General features: G+C 40.2%; 1 protein-coding gene across 1 annotated transcript in view; it reads left to right on the top strand.

Moving 5' to 3' along the window:
• The window catches only part of LOC119380257 (disks large homolog 5-like), a 154,552-nt gene that overhangs the window by 92,916 nt on the left and 34,894 nt on the right, over positions 1–26,742 (top strand). The window contains 2 exon segments of the mRNA XM_049417805.1: positions 4,519–4,699; positions 22,303–22,474. Coding sequence (XP_049273762.1) covers positions 4,519–4,699; positions 22,303–22,474 — 353 coding nt within the window.

The following is a 26,742-nucleotide window of genomic DNA, read 5'->3' as shown; positions in this document are numbered from 1 at the left end:
ATATGGCCTCTTTATGCGTTTGAAATAACAAGGAAAAGTTAAGTAGCTTGAGCGCCCGCTTTTGCGAGGTACAAAAATGTTTGTCATCATATAGTGGATGAGCGACATATATAGAACGGTCAAAAATGGTCTTTGTTTTGGTGACTACTGCGTACAATAAGTGATACAAGGACTTTCAGAGGCTTATCAGAATAAGCTAATAGAGTTAGTAATCATAAAAAATACAATCGCCATTTGTGCATGTATGTGATGAATCTACAATACAGAACCCGTTCTGTCACGTGACTGTCACACGGGCTCACAGACCGCAAGTAGGATTATCAGAGAGCACCAGTGCAGATACGCAATCGCGATCACTGTGTTGAATATTTCGTGGTATGCACAGTACCACTACGGGTTTTCACATCAGCTAGTGTTCCAGTGTGCTCTTTCCTGAAGTACTGAATGGGCGCGACGATATGGGAGGAGTCGACTAAACTTTATTGCGGTATGCGTAAGGACCACTTGGTCTGCCATACGACAATGATCAAAATAAGGCGCGCAATATAAATGACGACTTGAATTTGTGTACAGCTTGGCGCTTGTTTTGCCTGTGAATTTCCCTTGAATATGCAGTTTCAGAGTTCAGTTCAGTGCTTATAATCTTCTCTAGGCTGATGTGGCACTGTGCGGCATAAGAATGGTGTGTACCGACTTGTGGAATGATGTGGCTTTCTGTGAAACTTGGGAACGCAATCACCGGCAGCACGTGCTCTGCCGAAAACATGCACGCGACAGCGCACAGTCACTCCCATGGGCGAGCTGACGACCTTCGACGTTTTCAGTGGCCCACCAGGGGAGCATCCGCCGCTGGCATCGTGCACTCAAACTTTAGGTTGCCTCGTCTATAATCGACCTGTGTCCCATTGTGTATTAAAGCCATAGTAACAACTGGGAAGAACTTCACGAGTTTGTCATATGTGCCACCGGCGCATATATCCCCTAGATTCATGCTTCAGCATGTGTTTTGTGTTGAGCATTTTCTGGTAGTTAAAGGGCCCCTAAGCCACTCAGAGGTTGAAATTTAGTTTTGGTGTTGCAGCTGTGCAAGAGTCTACAACAAACACGTAGTCACGAGAATTTTTCGAAATGGTGTAGTAATAGCATAGTTACACACGTTTGATGATCGAAATGCAGTCCCGCTCGTTTTGCTCTTTCCTTCGTTACGCTCCGTTTGTTGGCTCGTCTCTCCTCTTCTCCGAGTGCTCCTCCTCGCTGTGCGGGGAAAAAGAGCAGCGAGCGCGCATACCTGCTAGCAGACAAACAGGTTCTTGTCATGTCACCAGCAGCATCTGCTGTTGGTGATGTCACGACTCGTGCTGGCGATACTGGAAAGGCTCAGAGAGGACCTGGGGATTGTTTTCTGATTTTGTGGCTTGCCAGCGGCGCTTAGCACGGCTGCTTTTGGTATTGTTGATTGTGACGGCATTCTGAACTCTCTACGCATGCTTACTTGAAATTTAAAAAAATATCGGAGGTGGTTTAGGAACCCTATAAGGCCCTCAATGTTCTACCATATAAAAAACATGGTCTTCTGAGCAAGAATGCCCTGTTTAGATATGGTGCATGCTTCCTTTTAGGACTAAGCCATTCCGTTTGACTTAACCCTACATACAGATACATACTGGTTTCACTTTCATGTGTGGTTTGACCAGAGCTCATGTTTATGAGGTTCTTTATATGTTCATAATCAAAATGAGATGGATGGCCGGAACTTGGATAGCTTTGTATGTTAAATTATTTTATCAGAGTTTTCAATGGATATGAATTTTCAGGCTGTTGTTTCACCAGTGTCGTCCATTCCATGTGCCTTACAGATTTACCTTATAGCCTCTGCCACAGAAAGCATTGCTGACTATATTTAAAATATCAGTGTCTGTCTACACTGTCACTGTACTAACACCCCCCCCCCCCCCCATTTTTCTCACTCCCCAATAAAACGAAAGCAGTGCAGAGTTGAAATTTATCATAGACTGTTTTGGAGAATACATTTCATTTTATAAGTTTCCCGGGACTCAACAAAAAAGGGTCTTCAACGATTTCAGTAGCATGGAAAGAAATTCCAGCAGCAAGCATGTGAAACAAAGGTAATTTGTAACAATTGTTCACAATAAGCAAGAATTTGTATGAGTTATACACTAGTATCTAACATCTTATGCATCTGGGGGACACAAAATGAGATTATATTTATCGCTGTGAGCCACCCAATTAACTAAGATTGAACAATGAACTTTTTAGTGACTGCAGTAAGCAGGCATGTTTGCATTGAAAAGTTGTAGGCAGTCGTATTTCTAAACAGTTCCACTTGGAAGAATTCTTCTAGCATGACCGTGCTGAGATATCTGGCTGCAAAGTTTAGTTGCAGTTTGCATGATTACGCATGCAAGACAGTGAGGACTGGTGCAAAACTTCTTCCTCATGTGCCGCGGCAGTTGTGTGTGGCATTCAATATGACAGAAGGTTGAAGGCATAGGCAAAGATGGTAACGTTGACCCTTTTACTACTGTCTGGCGATATCAAGGAATGAGTGTTCGTCGCATCAAGGAGGAACTTTGCGCCAATCCTGACCGCTTTGCATGAGTACTCATATGAACCGCAGTTAAACTTTGCAGCCGGATATCTTGGGAGTATGGACATGCTAGAATTCTGCCAAGTGGGATTGCATGGAAACACGACTGCCTCTAACTTTTCAATACAAACATGGCCACTTTGTGCAGCTAGTAAAAAGTTCATTAGTGTATTAGTTAATTGGGTGGCTGACAGCAATAATTGCCATCTCACTTTGTTCTCCCAGGCCACACAATTTATTTGCAGGTTCATTCTAAAAGAGTGGCCACGCGAACACGGACACAAGACAGAAGTCAAGACAACACAAACGGTGTTTGTGCTGCCTTGACTTGCGTCCGTGTTTGCACGCTCATTCTTTTAATGTGAATACCTACGAACTAGCTCAGCTCTCTTGTTATTCTAAGCTTTATTTGTAGAGTTTCCCATCGGGAGGGGGGGTGGAAGGGAGGGACAGACAACACACTTAACAATGGATGAAAAAATGAAAATGAGGCGATGAGTTGCTTCTCAGATTGGTGTGCCCTTGGTCCATGGCTTTCTAGGAGTAAAGTTGGCAAATAAACAGTTCTTAAATGCAACGTCAGGGCCCTTTGGCCGTCATTATCATAAAAAACTTGCGTGGCCCTTCTCTTTTAACAATGATGAGAGAGGTCTGACTGAGTAAAAGTATGGGGCAGACTTTGCGCCCTCCTCCTTAGATGATTATGGGGGCGGCCAACTCCCCCCCCCCCCCCCGTTCCCCCTTGTGCACACATGGAAACAATATAAAATGAAATGTATTCTCCGAAACAGTCTGTGATAAATTTCAAACTTACTCTGTGCTGCTTTTGTTTTATTGGGGAGGGAGGGAGAGGGGGGTGGGGCGTTAATACAGTGACAGGGTAGATAAACATTGACATTTTAAATGTAGGTAGCAATGGGAGTCTAAGCCAGCCTCAGCGTAAAAGGGACTTTCTGTGGCAGAGGCTATAAGGTAAATCTGTATGGCACATGGGATAAACGACACTGCTGAAACAGCAGCCTGAAAATTCATATCCATTGAAAACTCAGATAAAATAGTTTATGCCTTCACGTACCTCCCAGTTGATAATCTTAAGAAAACCATAAAGCATAATTTTGATCACATGGCATAATGAACTCATACAAGTTAATAAAATTAATACAGTATGAGTTCATTTTATGTCAAGAATAAGTCAAGAATTGACATTGTAGCAGAAGTATTGCCATCTCATTCATTCAGAATCTTTTTAGAAATGTAGCAATAATTAATGTTTCTTGCACAATTTTACAAGTGGAAATATGGGGTAGCTAACTGGCTCTTTTCTGTCAGTATAAGTGGATGTCCTGCAAGTGGACTTCTGTGCTTTTATGAACGCTTTAGCCAAGCATCAAGGGGCTTGTATTGGAGGCTAGGAAGGAAACTAGATGTTGTAGCGAAGAAAAGGGACGCTATAGTGAAGGTATCCTCTCCAGCACTGTCTAATGCGTCTGCCTCTCCTGCGCATTGCTTGGAGCATGTCGCTCACACTCGGGGTCTTTGAACTGATGTGATGGTTGGCCTTTACGCTAGCGTACAGCAAATGCCTTTACAATGTAGCTATGTACAATGTAGCTTTACAATGTAGCTTTACAATGTACGAACATTTGCTTTTCAAAAAATTTTTTATTGCCTTCATTTTTGTGGGAAAAAAATAGCAGTCTCCATGTTTTAGGTCAAATTCCTTTTCTCATCCCTCCATGGAGCTTTCTCTCAACTTGTCATGCACCCGGTACAAGGTAATAAAATTTTAGTGTCCAATTTAATATAATTGCTTTGTGATTGACATATTGAACCTACTCCTTTTGGAATAAGTCTGCCTTTGAGTATTCTGTTTTCCTTAATGATGTTACATAACAACTTGCGACTTCCAGAGTATCGGGAAGTAGCTTCTGACAACATCAGCACAAGTGAAGAGAATTCACCTGTGGACACTCCTGCTGCTTCACCCAAGATGCGCCATTCCAAACGATCTGACCTGATTCGTATTTCAAACGATGATGTCCCCAGTTCAGCTACATCCACCCTGACGCGGCAGAAGCAGTCCTGCGTCAGGTGAGCATTCTTTCAAGGGCATCATGGCCTGTATTTTTTTTTCCCCAATGTTATGCATTTCCGTCACAGATGGCACAATTTAAAGGCAAGGGTGAACATTTTTAATTCAGATGTGCTGTTAGTAGTTACGTAAAATGCAGCTTGGTGTGCATGCCATTAGTCACATGCTGATCATTAGATGCCACAATTTTTGCTGACTTTGTCACACCATAGGACAGGGAAAGTTGTGGCTGTCGCATATGACTTATGATATATTGCTCAGTTTATAAAGCGGGATCCACACTTGACTTGTTGCAAATATCAATCCCACAGGCAAAGCTTTCCTTGCATCCTCACTGTTATACAATAAGTGCTATTTGTCAGCTTAGCAAAAGCTGCACTTTTTGAAGACTGCACCTAATTATGACAAGTAAATACCTTTTTTTAAACTCAATCTCTTAAGTATTTTGGTTGTGTAAATCTGGCTGAAGTTGAACATTATGTGAAATGGTAGGTTTCGGTCTGATTGCAATACATTTTCTTGTTCCACTTGCTACAATTGGAAATTGTAAGCCTGTTATATGTTTGTTTCTGCCATCAGCTTTAATGCATTGAGTACTTTTGATCTTGAATTGCTGCCAGCTTTGTCTTCAAATGCACCTTCATATTTCTGAGTGGTACATAGCTGTGAGAAACAATTATAGCAAGTAAGTAATTTTTTTTACTAGGCCCTGTGCAGACTGGCGACACGGGAAAATGTTCTAGCTGGATAAAACACTCAGCTAAATGAAAACAGATATTAGCATATCATCTTTTTGAAAATGAATAAATATGAAATTTGGAATAGCATTATTATTTCTACATTTTCTCAAACTTCATATTATTTTTAAAAACAGAATATGCTCATACCTGTCAATTGACTTTTGAGCAAATATTCGTCAAAAGCCAGCAGACATTTTAAAAAAAGTAGGAATTATGAGGGTGCTTGTCAAGTCTTCACTGAAACCTGAAATTTGGGCAGTTTATTGATGTCGGCCAGCTAGTGCAGGCAAGTGGATTTTGAACAATGTTCGTGTTCTTTTAAAGTGTTATTTGTCTCCTAAGTCGTTTGTTTTGCCACCTGATCCAGCACAAGCAGGCGCTGTGTGTTATACATGTTCTCAACCCACACCTTCACTAACTGCTTCTGAAAAAGTAGATGCCACATGATCAAAGCTTCATGATAATATTCCTTCAGGTGCAAATTATGATGGACTGTCATGAAATGTGTCAAATTTGCACAACATAATTCCAAGTACTTCGATATTACATTCCAAGAAAGAAAATGAATAAATAATGTTGTTTTTGCAAGTTTCAATAATTAATTGTAATTAGCATGCAATTATATATTTAATTTTCTGCAGCCAGTCATGTTCCATTTTTGCATAAAATGAACCAAATCGTAGGCACTATTATGCATGCGCAATTTGTTTTCTGTTTTATTCATTCCGAGCAAAGAAAAATTATGCTTTCGACCTTCGTCCTGAAACGCAGCCCGTTGTACGACCCGTCTAACATCGTAATGCCTTCATGAAAGTGATTGGCTACAGTCATGTGCAATACTTGAGGTTAAATTAAGACACATTGTCTGTGTATAAGGTTCAATTCATCCTATGTGCCATGTATCTTGCTCTTTCTTGGCCACTAGTCCAAAGAACTGGCAAAAACAAGCTGCATCCACATATGTGTAGACATTGCATCTCACCAGGATATCATATCCTGTTGCTTCCAAATTTGATTTACTTTAAGTCATGGCTATTTAGCTTCAGTATCTTTCCTTTTGCAACAGCTACTGTAAGTGAGGGTCTACGCAAAAAAAAATGGAAACAGCTTCTCCCAATGAACATGCGCCAAACTTTTTAAAATGAAAAATGTTCAAAAACAAAAGGAGAATAATATCAGTAGAGATGAAATGACTTGTGGGTTAGTAATTCTGTTATATGGGTACCAATGTATGTATTTTATTCTGTGCAGCAAAATATTTAGTCTGTTAGTTATTTCGAGCAAGTTGCCAAAAATTCAGAGATCATGAAATTTGAAGCTGTAATTTTACAACTTTTAATGCAGCAATTGTGTGAAAACATTTGTGCATTTCACATGTTCTTGATTTAGAGTTTGCCCTGAGCTAACATTTTTCTTTGAAAGTTCTGTGTGCACTCAAATTGTCAATTGCTCATTCTTACTCATATTGGCAGGACTGATGATAATGACATAATGTACAACCTGGTTAAAGAAAGGGAGTGCAAACATTACTCCTCTGAGACTTATTTTTGTAACTGTGGTTACCTTGTTCATAAGCATATTATTGGTGGTGATGTCTGAGTGTAGCACATTGGGTTACGCTCTCGTCAAGGTGATAAAAAAGGAATGAAATATACACAGTTCAGAGTGCCTGTCATTGATGTGTGGTTGGAGTTGAGTGCAGCAAAGTGGAGCTGCATTCTTTGGCATGGGAGTCAGCAGAGGGGTGCAAAAGGGGCACTTGCTCCCCATCCCCCTCCCCACCTTGATGCAACACGGGTTTGCGCCCCCCAAGACAAGATCCTGCCAACGTCCATGTTCCTTAGTCCACCAGCTGACAGTAAGAGGCACTTAATTCAGTTTCATATTCATGGAAAGAGGCTACTACAGTTGAACCTCAACATAGCAGACTTGAATGTAACAAGTTTATCAGATACAGTGGAATAAATCTAACTTACCGTCCCTCTTACTGATATTGGCGTGTAATGAATATATGTGCTTTAATGAATACAGGATATAGTAAAGGTATGTTATTGTGAAGTGCAACCTTGATATCACCAAGTTCAGCAGCATTGCAGTTAGTCCTCACAGGTAGTCGGGGTACAATATTATTTTAACTGTTTTTTTTTTTGTTAGCCTCATTTCATCATTTTTATCTCTTACATTTTAAGTAGGGGTGTGCGAATATTCGAAATTTCGAATATTTTTTGAATAGTGTTTGCTATTCGATTCGATTCGCACTGAAATTTTACTATTCGAACTATTCGAACTTCCCAAAGACAAATGCAGTCGTCCGGTTGAAAGTGACCCCTTCGGATTTTCAATATGCTTCACCTCATTACATTTCCGTATTGCGGCAAAGCTGCCTTTCAAGCTCCGTTGCGGTCGAACTTAGCCAAGAAACAAAGTCCCATTAAAAGTGGTCCCTAGATTTTCAATATGCTTCACCTCATCACATTCCCGTATTGCGGCAAAGCTGCCTTTCAAGCTCTGTTACGGTCGAACTTAGCCAAGAGACAGTCAACGTCCGTTTGGAAGAGGTCCCTAGATTTTCAATATGCTTCACCTCATCACACCCCCGTATTGCGGCAAAGCTGCCTTTCAAGCTCCGCTACGGTCGCAAGTGTATTAACTCAAGAAAACGCTGGTTCCAATATGGAGATGAAAGATGTGGCAGAGTTGGGGGCTCAATTAATGCTGTTTTGGACCTGAAAATTGGGCAGGGAGGTCGAAAAATCGGACGCCGAAGCTTTTTAGCATCCAAAATTTCAGATGTTCTTATATATCGACGTCTACGAGGCAGATTTGGAACTCCGGACTTGAAGGGAGCACACCCTTGTCCGCCACATCAGTTGGGCTTCCACAGAAGTTTAAAGAGGAGGAGAGGCTGAGGAAATGGCATCTCTGCCTATCACGTGTAAAGTGTTGTCGGCAACACTTTGGTTGCACCAAGTCAAGCACATAAATACAATTCGGCCTCTGCATTGCCTCATTCTTGATAAGAAAGACAATTATGAAATATGACCCCACCAGCGCTTCATCAACCTAGTGAAAAGAAACACTTTCATGTTGCTATCTCACAAAAACATACTTAGGGATTCTCTGCAACTTTTTCTGTAATTTCACTTCGAATTATTCGAAAAATGTTTGAGAAATATTCAAAAATTATTCGAAAATTATTCGATTCGATTCGCACTCAATCTTTATTATTCGAATTCGCTTCGCACCCAAAATTTTGCTATTCGCACAGCTCTAATTTTAAGCTATTGGTTTGAACTGGGAAAAGAGAAAGTATGCTGAATTTTATGAAAACAAAAACAAAAAATGCTGAACCCTACCTGTGTTTTAACTATTGTTGCTTGTCTTTGCAGGAAATGTGTTTAGTTTTCCTGTGCTAAACTTAAGACATTACATCGCAGTGATATTCACTATGCCCCTGTCTTAAGTTACTGCATATCATCACTGTTTAAAAATTATAAGCGGTTGTAAATTCGGGGTTTGTACTGAGATTGGAGGCTGATTAAGCCAATGGCTCACTATTCTTCCAAGAAGCAGATTTTTAATGTTGGGAGGAGTTCATGGTTATGGCTTTATTTCTTTTGCATATAAATGTATAAAATATCTGCATGTAGTGTAGCTTCCTGATTTTGCTGCATTTGCAAGTCGTAGCAAGGTATTGGGAGTGTTGTCTTCATGAAGAAGACTGCATGTTTAGCTGCATATTCGCTGCTCTTGTGTGGATGTCATAGATTGGCCTATAGGGGCCTCATCAGGTGTCAGCAGTGCAGACCCATGGAAGCAAATGTAGTAACACAGCTGGCTGCTCACCTGTTGTCTCAAGTTGGCCTGAATCACTTTCCAGCAACTTCCAGCACATGTGTGGTGCTGTCACAGGTGATGGCTGTAATATGCTAGTGGTACAAAAAGAGTGGGTATGAAATATTCGGTCCAGAATGGTATGCAAAATTCGTAAACAGGGGGCGGGTGCTCGAGCCGACGTTTCGACAAGTGGACTTGTCTTCTTCAAGGCTGCGGCCTTGAAGTCCACTTGTCGAAACATCGGCTCCAGCGACAGCCCTGTTGACAAATTTTGCATACCTTCAAGCTTCCACCTTCTCTCAAACTTCTGCTGTTTTTCGGTCCAGAATAGTCATATGAGTTATCATGGCTCATATGGCTTTGCTCGTTAGATGAATAGTACTGGGGGATACTCAGAATAGATCAATCTGATATGCACAGTGTTAAATCATAATTTACAACCAGGCTTTCTACTTTGACAGTGGTTGCTCATAGTACGCACTGTCGTAAGTAAAATTTTTCAGAAAACACAGCATAGAAACATTATGCTACATGAGTAGTACCTCTCAGTCACAGAAACACAATGCTGACTCCACACACACCTATAAATGGGGCACTTCAAATGTGATAGTGGGAGCATTGAGTCAGGTTAACATAACTTAAAAGGATGCTAAAGAAAAAAACTAATGTGTCTTGTACTAGTAATAGGATGAACGAAAAATAGATTTCTATAGGGATGAACGAAAAATAAATTTGAGGGTCAAAGTAAATTTGAAGTGAATAGTAACTTGTTAGAATAATTTGGAATCGAATAGTTCTTATGGTATGTATATCACATATAAAAAAAAAATGGACATTTTTGTCATGAGCCAACTAACTTGCTCAAAATTTTTAAGAATTGGAACAAGGCTTATGTGAATCTCTGAGTATTGTTGAAAGGCTTTCTACAATACCGAAAAAGCCACTCCTGTGTGAGGAAGCTTGGTAAGCCAAGAAAGGTGCAAAGGCAAAAGACTGGTGGGGTCACCACCTTGAAGTTTCTGCACCAGCTTGAAAAAAAGACCATGCATTTTAAGGGTGTCTGCTTGGGTGTAGGTTATTTGTTGTCAGTAAGAAGGGCTACCTATATATTGTATTATAAAAGAGCAAGTTTGAAGGATATTTACGGAGTCATAATTTCCTAAATACAAAAAATTAGCTTGAAATATGTGGCATCACACTGACGTACTGGTGCTAGGGTTTGGGACAAAATTGAGATGTGGATCTTGACCGTCGTTATCTTGTAATTACCTATCGCCATCGAGTTAACATAGACTTTTGAAGCAAGGCTTTTTCAGTCTTGAGTGATTAGCGTTTCTTTTTAGTGTCAACAGTGTGAGGTGATCGTAAGAGGTGTCCTCATAAAGTATTTAAGCAAAAAGAATTTCTGAAGTTATCTTCACGTGGGCTCTACCTTCCTATCTTAGCGTGCACCTTGTGAAGTTCGATTACACAGCTTGCACAACGTTATCTCCGTGTAGTATCAGCACAGTGCATAAGGCATATTATGCATTGTATAGGGCTCCTTTTCTATGTGTTCATTGCACTGTACAAAATAATCAGGTTATAAGCTTGATAATAAGTTATAGTACTATTACAAAATTTGTACCTGGTGCACTGCTGCATCTCCCGTCAAATTTTATAACTTTGTTTACACGGTCGTTCACGGTGAGAGCATGTGAACACCACTTATCCACATTTCCCACACTTCATGTTCATGCATTTTCAGTGAGCTTTCATAATTCCTACGCAGAATATTTGGACTCGTTGTAGTTAGTCATGTCTTGTGGCATTCCAGCCTGCGTACTGCAGCATTCGCCTGCAGTAATGTGCTACCGTATTAGTGTGCCCACTAAGTTGTGTTTGTGTTGATGATTTAATTAAGAGTAGTATTGTGTGTATTCATACTTTACTGTGAGACACCAACACACAGATAGGTGCAGTAGCATTTCATGTGAACAGGTTTGTTAGACCAAGCAAGCTTCTGTGTGACCAGTCAGCCAGCACCGGAAGACTGTTTGGTTAGATTGGATGGCTTTATGGCAACTAAATCAAATGAGACCTTTCAGAATCAGAATGATGTTTTATTGAGTTACAAAATAGGGCATATAAAGATGCAGAAGGAAGTCCCAGATCACAAAGCTGTAAATGGAACATCCTGTTAGTGCATGCAGTAAAGAGCATTTTCAACAGCAGGGTGGAATACAAGTGAGATACATAATATAGCAAAAACAAAAAATGCAATAAATACTAGAAACAGAATGAAATTCAATGTCCTCCTTTTAGTGTGCCAATTGTTTTAAGTCATTCGAATCATTGAACCTGTTTTAATAGTGTGCAGTTGCTTAGCCAATGGCGGCCCCAGTACATATTGTAAAACGTAAATGCAAATCTTTGAACGTTGTATGTGTGACTTGCACAAAACACTGTAGCGGTGTACTAGTTGTATTAAATGTGAGAGCATTTTTTTGGCTACACCTACCTATTTTGGCCTGCGTGGCTTTCTGACCCCAATGTGATGGCCCCATAGAAATCTGACAGAATCCACCTACAGTGATGGTCTAAGTTACGTGAGAGCATTTGCATGGCACACATACCTTAACTTCCATTATAGCTTATTGAATTGAGCTTGACAGCGCATTGGTTTAGCTTTGTTGCTGTAGCAGCCAAATGCTCAGAGTAGCTGTGAAGTCCTTTTAACACTCCATTCATGAACTGTGCCTGCCACTGCACTTGATTGAATAGTGCTCATTTGATGGTGTGTTCATTTAACTTTGTCACTTCAACTATTAAGCTGACTAGCATCTCCTGATACCTTCTAAACCTGGACGTGTGAGACGTGCATGTGGGTGATATCGCGACAGTATGACAATGGTAGTGCTCTTGAAGCTGTAGTCTCGCACACAATTGGCACCCATTCTCATCTGTTAGCATGACACCGAGGATAGATGCAGGGGTGGTCAAAGTTTCCAGGCAGCGTTGCCATAGGATTAAATGGGATAGCGGCCTGGGAACTTTTGACCACTCCTGTACATACTTGCTTGTACATACTGGTACCACTCCTGTACTTACTTGCACTTCTGGAGGCCACATCCATGAGAGAATAGAACACTTGTAAGTTCACAATATCATTATTAGTGGTCAACAACAGGCTTGTTTACAAAGCATTTTGTAACAAACAGTGCAACAGCAGTGATGGAGTTGAAAGTCTGCTGTCATACCTTTTGCCATGTAGTGGTCCTTGTCAGCACGCAGTATATAGAAATCCCTCTAGCATGCACTGGAGTAGCCTGAGCATGCCGTGGAAAGAAGTAAAAAAAAAATAATGGAATTACATGTACCGCATTCTAACAAAATATAGGTCGGTGTTTAGGCATCATATTTCTGTGATAAGCAAGAATGTGAATTTTGCAGAGAGTAACGGTCTTGCAACTTGAAGCATTCAAACACTGAAAAATTTTTCAGTTTATGTCTGCTACTTTGATGGGACTCAATATGGAATTTAAGTTATTTGCTAGTTTGAACTATAGGAGTTGGAACAGGAACTTCGCCATATCTTATAAACACCACAAACTTGTAGACAAAAATCTTTTACACCCTCTTAAACTGGTTCTGTAAGAAGAGCTTTTAAAAACATGGCAGGAATTAACCCAAAAAGAAAAAAGAAACATGTAAAAAATTGAGATAATTTATTTAGTTTGTCCAGATGTGAAGTGCTTTATAAATACTAGCTGCTCTAAAATTAAAATATGCAGATGCAAAAATGTCCTCCTGCCCACCCCATTAACTACCTTTCTGCTAATTGCTCCAAACACTCTTCCGGCAATTCCACCCCATAATTTAACCAGGGATCTTTTTCATGCTCATTTTTTTTTTTATGCTGAAGCTTTAAAGGCTCATTCTAAAGGAGGACACTTGGCTGGAAACACATTTTTGGTAAAATTTATGCATTTTACTGATGTGTTATTAAAATTGAACTTGTGTTATGGAGGTAACATAGGTGCACTTAGTAAGCATGCAAGAGATATTACATCAATACATATGCCTAATCATTTAAATGAGAGATCGAGCTATAATCCACCATGCATAGCCAGGCATAGCTCCTACTGTAAATGATGAATTGTGCCAGCACTCTTTCAGTTATCGCTGAGTCATCAGAGTAAAATTTTTTATTTATACATTAATTTCTTTACATAATGCCCTAAGGGCCATATGGCAAAGTGGGGAGTGGTTATAAAGCAATAGCATTTAAAAAATGTTCTGCAAGTTGGGGTAACAATGTTGGCCAATGTGGCATGATAAAGTTTGTTATGGGTGATGGCTATGATGCTTGTTTCTTTATAGGACACAGTCACAGTTATCTGCATATTTTTCACAATATTTTTGAAAAGAGCTTTGTTTAATTAGAGTGTCTATGCCCTGTTCTCTTCTCGCTGTCTACTGCAGCTGGCATGCAAAATAACCTGATTGTGGTGTGCTACAATTTGTTTGCATGCTCCCTTTCTTTGTGTATGTTCATATGTATATAATATTGCACCTACTTCTATCTCTTTATTGGGATACAGAGGCTGTGGGTCCTTTTTAGGGAAGCTTGTCTACACATACGTGTATGACCAATATTTGAAAAGTGTAGCATTATATTTTGTCCTGCAGTGCATACATCTTAGTCATTCCATGACAACCTTATTTTTTCATATATTTTAGTTGCTATAACTGCTTTTTGTGCTTGTTTTTAATTTTAGGTTATTATGCTTATATTTTGCATGTGTCAGGTGAACTACGTAACACTGAATACAGTTGCTCTCCATGAAACTTGGTTTCTACAAATTCTACCTATAGTTTCTTGCTACAAAAGGGTACCATCATTATTTAAATTAAAAATAATTATAATGATTTGTATTTGAAGTTATCACTAAATTTGCTGAACACATCATGGATTAATGCTAATTATTGTAGAAATAGACCATGAGATACTCCAGCTAATAAATTAGCACAGCTACTGCTGCTGGATAAACAAAAATACTGGGGAGCTATTTTGTATGTGTTGTGTGACAGAACGGAATGAAACGTCACAGGAGGGTGAGAGGGAGCCGCACGAGATTGGTCGAGGCTTGTCTGATGGTCAGACATGAGGATAGCAACTGGAAAAGGCAGTGCTGTCAATCATTTTGGCAAAGAATGGGCACAGAACAGATGGAGGCACCATTCTGTTCGATAGAACAGATACAGAACAGTCTCTGGACGACTTGGATTGGATCGAAGCTTTAGCACTGGGGCCATAGAATGGAATTAGCCTACTTTGTGTCTAGTTTACTCCAATCCCACGCCGATAGTTAGCGAAAATCGCAGCCAGCCCCCACCACCGAACGACTCGTGAAGTTGCGGCACCACCTAGCGCCCACTCAAGACATTAACACAAATAAATTGTTAAAGTCATCACGCTCTTCAATTTCAAGCTTTGAAAAAGAACGCCTCCCAATATTGATGTTCAGCTATAATAATTCTGTATTTCTTCATGCATTGAAGACATTTTTGAATTTTCTCAGCTTGCCTATTGGCTGTTTGCTTCCTCTCGTCCTCTCGTGACGTTTCGTTCGGTTCTGTCACAGAACACGTAAAAAATAGCCCCCCTGTTGTCAATGGTGGATGCTACCTATGTTCGCTTACATGCATGTTTTGGATCACGGAACAATTGGTGAATGCTGCCTGCATTCAATGTTTTGATCAATGTCGTTCATGTTGCATTGTTTATTTAAAGAAAATGTCAGCTTACAGACAAATTTTTTTCTAGTGTGTAGAAATGTATTGTTACTAACTCTTCAAGGCATAGCCTAGACAAGTACAGATTCCTTTGGTACACCTGTCCAGATTTTAGTCTGTTTGGTTTTGTTAAGTGGTTTTGGATTGCCATTATATCCAGCACATTTATGAAAATTTTGCGACATAGCAAGCACGGTGCAGTGCATCACATTAGGTGTTATGTTTTGTGCCATCGCTGTGGGGAAGTCAACCTTAAGCAACTTATTTCCAACAACAGACACTGATGGTGAAATAACCTCATGGAAAGTCATTTATGTTGGGAGCCTACTGTCTCAGTGTTAGCACGTGATTAAAAGTGAAACAATGCCAGCTGCTTGCAGTGTAAATTTTGTTAACTATATTGTGTTTCTTGTGTTTTGTGTGCATTGAATTTTATTTACTTATTTTTTTGGGTATGTGCTATTGCTTTTTTGCTGCTGCTAATGTTTAGTAAGTAACATATCATGAATGTTGTTATTTTGCAAGCCCAAGGCAGTCTGCTTCAATGCTGGCATTGTGTCATTGCCAGGGTTACTGGGAAAGTTGGTTGGTCTGCAACTTTCTTGTTGTCAAGATCAGTATATCTGTAATCCTTATGGAATACTGTTCATTTTAAACAGACTTTGTGTTTGTTTTATAGTCCCTTTAATCAGCTGGTGCATATTGCTTATTAGTAAGCCTGGAGTTGAAACTTGCATTCAAGAGTTAAAACGGATACTTGGGCGAGTTGGTTCATACTTAAAAGGCCCCTCACCAGGTGACATAACGAATTTTACTTAGACACTGGAAGTTGTTGCGCACCCATTAAGGAACATTATGTCACAAGAATTTTTCTAATCGGTCCATTAAAAGCTGAGAAAACCAATGTTTTGAGGCGGCGCGAAACTATGATGCGAGGAGGCGAGCTTGAAACCCTTGCCGCTCGCACCGTGTAGCCTTCGCAAGCCAAATCCCTTCCCTGCCCTCTGTGGCACGCGAGCGGGAGGATCACATGATGCATACACATGAACACGTCATGCACTCAGCGTCATGAGCGCATGACGTGCCCGAATCAGCCCGAGCCCCCGAGACGCGAACAGTGTTGTGGCGGCGTTCTTTGCGCTTCATCTCTGCAAGTTATTCTGAATGCGCCCTCGCCAATCACTTGGCTTTCAACCTATTACTGAGCACGAAAGCTGTGACATTTGTATGGACGCGAGACTAGCGATGTGCGGCATGAACATCTAGTTAGACGCAGGAGGATAAATGAGCCTAGTGAGCGCTGGAACGGGGTAGAAAATTAGTTTCGTTGTAAGGGGTGGCGTCTGCACGATGCACAAAGCACGAGAACATGAACGCATGTGAAACGGAGGTAGATTAGTCTCGCATCTCGCTGCGATTCACAGTAAAAATTAAAAAAGAAAACGCACACGTTCCGTTAGTGTGTTTTATTATTGCTTGAAGTTTTATTCATCTATTCAAGCAACAAATTACACAAGCTACACGTGTCAAATAATTGTCGCGGTGTCACGTGCTACTGTTAGCGACGTCAGAGCACAGTCGTCTACGTAGGGTCATTCCATCGTGTACGTCATCCCCTCATTCTCTGGGCACACGCCCGCGAGAAGGGCAAGCAGTGTTCATCTTGAAATTTCACCCATTTTCGCGACACGTAGCGTTGCAAATTTTGGCAGATATGATCGTGAAGACCCAGTGTATGCATTGCACTCGTCAGCTCAAAATTGTCAAACCTGGTGAGGGGCCCTTTAAAGGGGCTCTGCAACACTTCTTCAACATGGTCAGAAAACGCTGCCAATCGGTGGTCGAGGCTCCTGAGAACATGCGAGCCAAACATTATAGCACAGCATATGGCCTGGAATTTGCAATTAATTCTCAAAGTCAGCTAGAAATCGTTCCCTCTTCTTTCGACAAATGATGCCATACACCAAAATGACTGTGCCATATACCCAAAATCACGGCCATTGGCTGATTTGAGCACCCTGAGCTCATAGTTACCACGACTGCTGCGGGAGGCCTCCACGTGCCCACACACGCGCTCGCGATCACAATGCTTGCATCACCCATTGCACTGCTCAAGGCCATAATACGCGTGACGTAACTTCTTTCCCTCGTGCCATCCCTCCCTGCTTAGATTTCAGCGCGCTTGTCGGTATGAGAGAAGAGAGAAAGCAATTACAGCATGCGACAAATCTCTGCGACTCCACTCGTACTTGACGGATTCTAAAAATTTTTGCAGCAGTCGATTTGTGAGGCAATAAACTCCTTTAATAAAGCCATTTGATGGTTACTTGGGCTAGTGTTGCAGGGCCCCTTTAAGATTTTAACAGTGCAAAAAAAGACAGTACAGACAGAAAGACACACAGATACAGCGCTGAACTCACAACTGTTTTATTGCCTCAAACGCAAGGCCTGTTTATGGTACGCATCGGAGCAATGGAAAAGTGATTGCATGAAACATTGCGATGATAATGCCACGTGTCAAAAAGTTGCCAAAAAGGATAATCAAGGAATGTGGGCAGCGCAGTCTAAAACTTGAAAACTGAAACACGCTTATGATATATAAAACGATAGTCATAAAAAAGAAGTAATTACATAATAAGTCCTAAACCCTAAAACCAAACAACCAGGATAAAACCAAACAAGCCGGAAGTTGCACGAGTACCATGATAACACATGTTCAACAACATGCTAGTAAGAAGGCATGCACTCTAGGTAATGTTCCTCCTTCTGTGAGAGGGAAATTACACTCTTGCACTCATTCAATAGTGTAGTGTCACTGTGTCTGGTGGCAGACCTAAGCACCTGCTGCTTATTTGGAAGCAGAAGCTGGCAGGCTGAGCCCACTGTGTGCAATGAAACTAGCTGTCATTGCAGAATAGCTGCCACATATCATCATCAAAGAACAGTGATATATAGTGTTTCAAACTATATGCTAAAGCAAATTTTGCAACACTGACGGAAAGTGAAGGATTGTTTTCTTACTGAAACACACTCACAATCAATCGCCTCTCCCTCCTCCACCCTTGGGATCATGAAACATCTTGATACTGACTATTGCCCATTGGACTGCTGGAAATGAATGAAGTTCTTAGACCATTCATAACACAAAAAATTCTTGATACGCACTTGGCAGCTATTTAATTTCTCAAATAATAATTGTACATTTATTATGTACAATTCAACATGTAGGTAATTTGGTATAAATAATGAAATATAAGATGTTGTTCACATGTCTTACTTCTGTACCATCATAGTATTTAATTTTGTAGAAATATTTGGTTGCCACTGTCACATTGTAGCACAGACGGCCTGTACGTATACATGTTCTCCGACTTCCTTGTATTTAGTGTTAAGTGCATGACCAGATGGTGATTCTAAAGATGGCTGGTTCTTAATATTGCTTTCCATTTGTCAGGCACTGTCCTTGCTTTGTTAGGAAGTTGAGAGGGTGGCTGATATATGTTGATTGCTGTGTAAGAATGGATGATTCTAACTTGGTGATTATTAGTTTCCTTTCCTTTGGAGCCTTCTTATAGGGATGGTTCGTATGATAATTATTGTGTAATTTACCATTTTACGGAAGCTCACTTGCAGTGTGCTGATCACTTTTGTTTTATATGTTTCTGGACCGATGCCAACAATGATAGCTCAATGAAAAAAAGGTTCTTACAAGAAGCTATTACAAGCACTGAGTTCAAGGCACCAGTCAGTGGAACGTTGTCATTGGGTACCTGATTTTTGTAATTAAGTTAGCACCTGTTGAAGTAAGTAATGCTGCGCTTGGAGGCAGCTGCTGTAATTTTACCAGGTATAGCTGTTTTTACCCCCTCGCTGCCCAGATTATCTGCATTTGTTTTGTGCTGTTGGCAGTTTTATGGGTTCTTTACAGGCTCCTCACTATTCAACTTCCTTTTTTTCTTTCTCACTGATAATCCAAACCTGCCAACTTTTTTGAGGAACTTCCATTTGATTTTCATCAAGGTGAGCGGGTGCTTGCTCATTGATCTATGCCTGCTAATATTTAATTTGATCTGGTTCCACCTTTTTCTTAGCCTTCTTGGAAAGAGCTGTCATACTTTTGTATTGTGCTGTTTTGAGTTGAGTGCCTTTTTTTGGGGGGTGAAGGGTGTGGAAGCCCCATTTTGCTTGGCCTTTTGATCATTGGACAATTAAAGTGGCAGCTTGGCAATTCACTAACTCCTTTTGATAATTCTTTTTTGCAACTCTGGTCAGGAGGCATTTTTTAGCCTCAATTCTGGTGGCTCACAAGGACAGGGTGGTGGTAACCAAATGTTAATGTTGTATATTTGCAGTTTCACGAGTGTTTACTATGGTGGAGACATTAATAACTTGACGGTGTTACTTATTACTGAATTTAGGACGGACTTTTTTATTGGTAAGCATTTATGACCTGCTGGACTGGAATGCTTTGTTCTAGTGCTTGTGTAGTTTCACAATTCATTGAGCTTGCTGCTTGCATTCTCTCTGAAATCCTTTTTGGGATTAATTCATTGTATTTCTCTTGTCCTGTGTATTATTTTCTTATTGTATTTTTCATTTGGCCTTACCTTCACTTGTTGCAGTCTCAAACTTACATGGTTGCCTGTTGGTTTTTAGATTGCTTTTTAGTTTGGATGTGCTATGGGAACAGTCATGTGACTTGTGTCAAGTGATGTGGTGTGACAGTTGCTGCAGTTTTCCTTTGCTCTCTGCTTGCATCTGTCTGGCCTTTTCTTTATGCTGTTGGTGCCTGTATTACGACATTTTTTTCAGTGCTGTGTTCTTAGCCCTCTTCACCATGTTGCATTATGCATATTCACTTGGTGTTCATCTAAAGGCATCTATTTTCATCTTGGAATGCAAAACAGCACAAAATAAACATGAAAACAAGGAAGAAACATGACAGCGTAGTGCTCTGTTGTCAGGGTTCTTCCTTCTTGCACTGTTTTTGTGTGGTTTACTCCAAGATGAATCATAACCAACTGGTCCAACTTGCCATTTTACTACAATCTCTATTTTTTATTCTGGCAATATACTTAATATGATTTCTCATTGCTGATAAACAGCTTAACAAGTTCCAAAGGGTTTTTTTTAAGTCACTATATTTCTTATTCAAAAACTTCTGTGTATTACTTTAGATTTGTAAAGTATAGGTGCATAATAATATCAAAAGTCGGGTGATTTCTCGCCGTAAAACTGGGCAAGAAAATTGCAAGAGAAACCTAGTAGGCTTTAGTACAGAGTTTGGGCAGCGTACATGCAGGCACTTTTCCAAAATAAAGCTCTACATGTTTTTATTTTTTAGGTCACGAGTAATTATTATTCCTAGATGCAAACTTGTCCGTGATACTACGTGATATAGAATTCTGTCAAAAATGATGTGAGTATTCTATGCTAGTGATCTCGACTTTAGGAAGGTGTGTTTGTAGAGTAACAGGAAACAGTGCAGTACAGTAGAGCAGTTGAAAGAACAAGTTTGTACAGGACAAGGCACTAACCATCAAGTGTCATTTATTGTTTTACAATTACTCTGTCTGCTAGAGGTACTGAATTCTGTGATTGTAAGGTGACATGGGCACCACGAAATTGAGTTTTTGGGCACCTGGGGTATCACATTGTCTGATAGGCAAAAGTGTCGTTTATGCTGGATCCATACAGCAGTGTACATAATTCAAAGGAATTGTAAAGAAATTATGCACCCACATTGTCCTTTCTGCTGTGCAGTGACCTTCAAAACTTTATAAAACATGTAACAAGCAGCACCGCCTAGCGTTTGTGACCTGGTTAGTAGCGAGTGCATTAACTGCTACCTGCAGTTGAACATATATATGCAGGTTATGCAGGCAGGTGCCTGAATGAACTACTAGTCAAACAACATTATTACAAATGAATTCTCGACACATTTTTTAAAGAAGAATTTCATTCATTCACTGATGAAAATGAAACACAGGAACAAATATACAGAAGGAGGTCTCAAAGCTGTGGGCTATAACGGGACCTTTGGGGCATATATAGTATTGTTGCATATATTCTAATTATAAGTAACAACAACTTATTGGAAAAAAAATTGAGTGCTTTGCAAAGGTAAGACCGGCTGACATGGAAAGTAATAGGAAACAGTAAGACTAAAAGGCTTAATTAAAATTATATCAGTGATTAGCATGCTATCGCTGCCTTTTTTGGCAGAAGGATTTGCTTCTATACCTTAATATAACTAATGCAAGCTGCTTGAGCGTGCATTGCTTGTGAACACGATACTGTGACCTTGTATTCTTTTCAGTGTCCTGTCTTCTCATTTTTCTTTTCAACCTCTTGTGCCACATTCTGCCAGAGTAAGCATTAAGCATCGCTTGAACATCAGTACTCTGTCCTGAACACACTTCTTTTTTCATTGTATTAACTGCACTGTATACACAGGCATGTATATATAATATGACTTCCTCCCTCAGGCTTCATGGTTGAGTTACTATTCCCTGTGTCTATTAATCTTTTTAAACCAGAAAAGAATGGACTGTAAAGGACCTTGCACCATTTTTCATCATCTTTTTTTTGTTTTGTGTATCACCACTGAGTGCAGGGGCAGTGTTGTGTGTTTTTGTGCTGTCTGTCTCCAGGCCTTGTCTTTCATGTTTTGATTCTTTCACCACTGTCATTTGGTCTCTTACTGATTAGTAAGGTTCTTTTTTTCCTCCATGTACCATGTTGTGATTTTTGCCTACCCCTCCTTCTATACCATCCTATTGTTTGAGTGTCCCAAAGTGTAGATAGAGTTTCAAATTCTATGTCCTGGTGTCGGGGCAAATGGTTCGGTGCCAGTAGATTTTTTTTTCCATGGTTCTTGAGCCGAAATTGAAGGTTTCCAGGTATATAAGAGCTAGCTCTCTGGTTAAGCATTACTATTTTTTACAACATTAAAAAAAGTATCTACATTACGTACAGAGGAATATAGACTTTGTTATCGTCATTCTAATGCGTTGGTAATGGCATTGAAGTATGATCTAGAAATTATCTTCTGTGCATACTCTAAGTGGACACTTTGTCAAATTATTACTAGCTCAAGATGAAAGTAACGGATGGAATTCGAAGCACTGGCTTGTGTGGATCAATGATATGTTATTTTATAGTGACTTACTAACTTGTTCTTTCTTTTCTGCCAAATTTTCTGCCCTTGTATCTGTCATGGACTGCTACCTGCATTCCTGGTCCAGTGCAAAGGGTTCCAGAGCAGAGCCCCGAATTGTCCTTTTGAGGAAGGCCAGCCCGAGTCTCGGCATTACGCTCCTTGGTGGCAATGCAGTCGGCATCTTTGTCCATTCGGTGCAAGAGGACTCCCCAGCCAGTGGCCCAGGAGGTCTGCTGCCAGGCGACCAGATATTAGAAGTAAGGCGCTGCCTGAAGAAATTAACAGCCTTGTTTGCACTTTTGAAATATCATGAAGTTTCTTTATGTCATATTAGTGTGGGTTGCCAACTCACTTCTTTGTTATTGACATTAGAAGTGGGATTGGCAATGGCTTATGTTGGCTTGCACTTACTTGCTAAACTTCTCACCAAAGCAGTAACTAGTGTCTTAAAATGCAGACCTTTAATAAATGGCAGGCGAGGTTCTGGCAGATCGCATTTGCGGACAGAAGACGCGTAGAACAGCAATTTTCGGCAAACCGATTAACTCGACTTATCCAGCGTTTTTGAGTTGAGAAAATGGACATGGCATAAAAATAAACATCATGTGTATGATTTCACTGACATGGCAGAATGACATGAACAATGTTGCCTCAAAGACAGAACCACTTCATAAGAAATAAACATCATGCCATTTTGGTACTTTTGAAGCTACAGGGTTTCTTATGTACTACAGGATTTTGTTTCAGGAGCACCGTCAGCCACCATTGATGAGATAATATGTGTCATGCACAAGAGAAACACAGGGATCTTAGAGTGTGTGGCACTTTATTTGCTTAGTATAGTCAGTTATGATGATATATAATTCACTATAGCAATATTCACTACACCAGACCCACCATGGTCGCAGCATTGCTGCCTCCCATCTTCACAGATGTGGAAGGGCTTTGAATTTTTTTTAGATTATACAGATTGTTAATAAAAATCCTATAACAGTTAGGCTCCTGTCATTTTCGCACATAAACTCTACGTTGGGGTGGAAATCCTTTGCCACACCTAAAATGACATTAAGTGACTAATTAACAAAAGCCTGTCAATTAATTTTTAATTACTGACTTTAGGGAAGTCGTTTATATTAAGAAGTTGTGGTACGCGAAAATTTATGGCATGCCCATTTTTTAGAAATAGCAGAAGTTGTGCGTAATTTGAGATATTCATCATTGAATTTTAATGGCGATGTCGAAACTGACAGAGCCCGGCGCGCAGGAAACGCGGCCACTCTGTTACGTAAGACCGAAACTTCCTGTGACAAGGAAGTGACGAAATTAGAATGAAGACACATTGCGGCCATATCGTGTTGTGGAAAGCAGTAAGTTATCTCACTTGCACTAACGGATCACCTTACCTCTGCGTGTGATGTTTGGTGCTTATCTGTTTATTTCACACTGTGTGCAACCGAACCACAATATCCACTTTATCTTTCTCTGTGCAGCATAAAACTGGGGGGCCGCTGCAGCGCTTCTTCCTGCTGACTGGCAAAAGAGATTTTTGCACCTGTTCACAGTTTAAGAAAGAATCAGATTAGCACCACACATTGCACGCTAAGAATAGGCAGTCTACAGATGGCATGCCGTTTTTCCTGTACCAGATTTTGCTTTCATGCGCCTTGATTCGAATTTCATCACTTCCTAACCACGGGAAGTTCTGGTCTGATGTACAGTTAAACCTCGATATAACGAACCTCAATTTAACGAAATCTCTTAATATTTTTATTCCTCGGTTTTTATTGCGTTGAAAACCGTGTTTTTTTTTCTCTGTTTAATGAAGTAATATTAATAAAGTCATGTAAAGTCTTCGGCTATTCCAAGCATGTACTCGGGGCCTCTGAGGCTAGTAAGTGTAGCAAAAATCTGATTAACGTCGACCAAGGCAGAGTTCACCTGTACATGTCTTTTCACATGAAACATTCAAGTAGCAGAACCGCCGTTGTGCGATTCTGCCATTCAAATCACACGAGCAAGAACAGTGCTGCACCATCGATTGTGGCTATAGTGTGCGAGGCTGCCCACATAATAAACAAAACGGTTATTTTTGAAGTCTTTGAGAAGGTTGTCACGGCAACCCAACAAGATTTCATAACATTTGTTTGGAGTAAAAGTAGCAAATCTCGGAAAACATGCCGTGTACCAAAGGCGCCGTAATGGATGTCTAGAGCTGGAAAAGCATATGTGATCTATGTTTTATTTCAAGTGACATTTTCCTAGGTAGCTACCTAGGAAAGCTACCTGGGAAAGCTACTAAGTCCCAGGGAACTACTACCCAAATACTATCTCCATGAATGACCTCGGAAGCTATGGTGTTGTTTTTATTACTAAAATACCAAAACCTTGAATTAACGAAATTCGCGATACAAGGACTTTTATCGATCAAGTATGCCTTCGTTATATCAAGGTTTGACTGTCGCAGACAGTCCACATTTCCTGTGCACCGGCCGCAGTCAGTTTCGACATCATCACTAAAATTCGATGACGAATATGAATAATAACGTGCAGCTTTTGTGATTTCTAAAAAATGGGTGTGCCATAAATTGGGACGGACAACAATTTTCTGATATAAACAACTACCCTAAAGTCAATAAATAAAAAGGTAATTAATCAATTTTTGTTAATTAGCCCCTTCAATGTCACTTTAGCTGCAGCAAAGTATTTCCACCTAGATGCAGAGTTAGTGCACGAAAACGGCAGGAGTCTGATTGTCACAGGATTTGTATAAAAAATACGTATTGTCAAAAAAAAAAAAAAAGACACCCTGTACATTATTTGTAGAGCTGTGCGAATAGCAAAGTTGTGGGTGCGAAGCGAATTCGAATATTGAAGTGTGAGTGCGAATCGAATCGAATATTTTTCGAATATTTCTTGAATATTTTTCGTATACTTCGAAGCAAAATTGCAGTTAGAGAGGATTCCTAAGCATATTCTTATCAGATAGCAACATGAAAATGTTTCTTTTCTCTAGGTTGATGAAGCACTGGAGGGGTGGTGTTTCATAGTTTTCTTATCAAGAATGAGGCAACGTAGAGGCCAAATTCTATTTATATACATGATTTGGTGCAACCAAGGTGTTGCTGACAACACTTTACACATGATAGGCAAAGATGCCATTTCCTCAGCCTCTCCTCCTCTTTCAACTTCTGTGGAAGCCCAACTGATGTGGTGGACAAGGGTGTGCTCCCTTCAAGTCCGGAGTTCCAAATCTGCCTCGTAGACGTCGATATATAAGAACATCTGAAATTTTGGATTCTAAAAAGCTTCGGCGTCCGATTTTTCGGACTTCCTGCCCAAATTTCAGGTCCAAAACAGCATTAATTGAGCCCCCAACTCTGCCACATCTTTCATCTCCATGTTGGAACCAGCGTTTTCTTGAGTTAATACATTTGCGACCGTAGCAGAGCTTGAAAGGCAGCCTTGCTGCAATGCCGGGGTGTGATGAGGTGAAGCATACTGAAAATCTAGGGACCACTTCCAATCGGACGTTGACTGTGTATTGGCAAAGTTCGACCGTAACTGAGCTTGAAAGACAGCCTTGCCGCAATGCCGGGGTGTAATGAGGTGAAGCATATTGAAAATCTAGGGACCACTTCCAATCGGACGTTGACTGTGTCTCGGCAAAATTCGACTGTAACGGAGCTTGAAAGGCTGCCTTGCCGCAATGCCGGGGTGTGATGAGGTGAAGCATATTAAGAATCTAGGGACCTCTTCTAATTGGACGTTGTGTGTTGGCAAAGTTCAACTGTAACGGAGCTTGAAAGGCAGCTTTGCCGCAATACGAGAGTAATGAGGTGAAGCATATTGAAAATCTGAAGGGGTCACTTTGACTGTATTTGTTTTTGGGAAGTTCGAATAGTAAAATTCCAGTGCGAATCGAATCGAATAGCAAACCCTACTATTCGAAAAATATTCGAAATTTCGAATATTCGCACACCCCTATTTATTTGTTAATTTCGAATACTTTGAAATACAGGAAATTTGAAATTTCTGTCGAAGTGAACTCAAATACTGTAATATTCGTTCAAAAATTCAAAGCACTCGAACATTCACCCATGCCTAGTATGCTGCTCCTGCACAACTGCAGCACTCTTATGAAAAATAATTTGCAACAGTCCTCACATTCATCGTTCTGTCTCCCTTGAGATTCGAATATGTGTTGTTATTGCTTATTTATTTATGTGGGTGTATATGTATATATGTGTGTGTGTGTGTGAAAAAAATTAATGCTTGGCAACTTCAAATAATGAATTCTTGAATCAAATAGCACGGGCTATTCAATTCACATTCGAATTTTTGACTATTTGCAAAATAAAAGTTTACAGAGCAAATCGTGTTACCAAAGATTAAACTGTTTTTTGGAGGTGTTGGAATCTAAGAACTCTAACTTGATATAAATATGCTCCTGTTCCAGGAGCTTATTAATGGTTATGGCATACATCCTGCCTTGAGTGTCACTTTTTTTTTCTTTTTTTCCCCCGCG

This window comes from Rhipicephalus sanguineus, chromosome 1 (genome assembly GCF_013339695.2).
Source record: "Rhipicephalus sanguineus isolate Rsan-2018 chromosome 1, BIME_Rsan_1.4, whole genome shotgun sequence".
Lineage (NCBI taxonomy): Eukaryota > Metazoa > Arthropoda > Arachnida > Ixodida > Ixodidae > Rhipicephalus > Rhipicephalus sanguineus.
The sequence above is the reverse complement of the archived record's forward strand: the minus strand, read 5'-3'. Positions and strand labels throughout refer to the sequence as shown.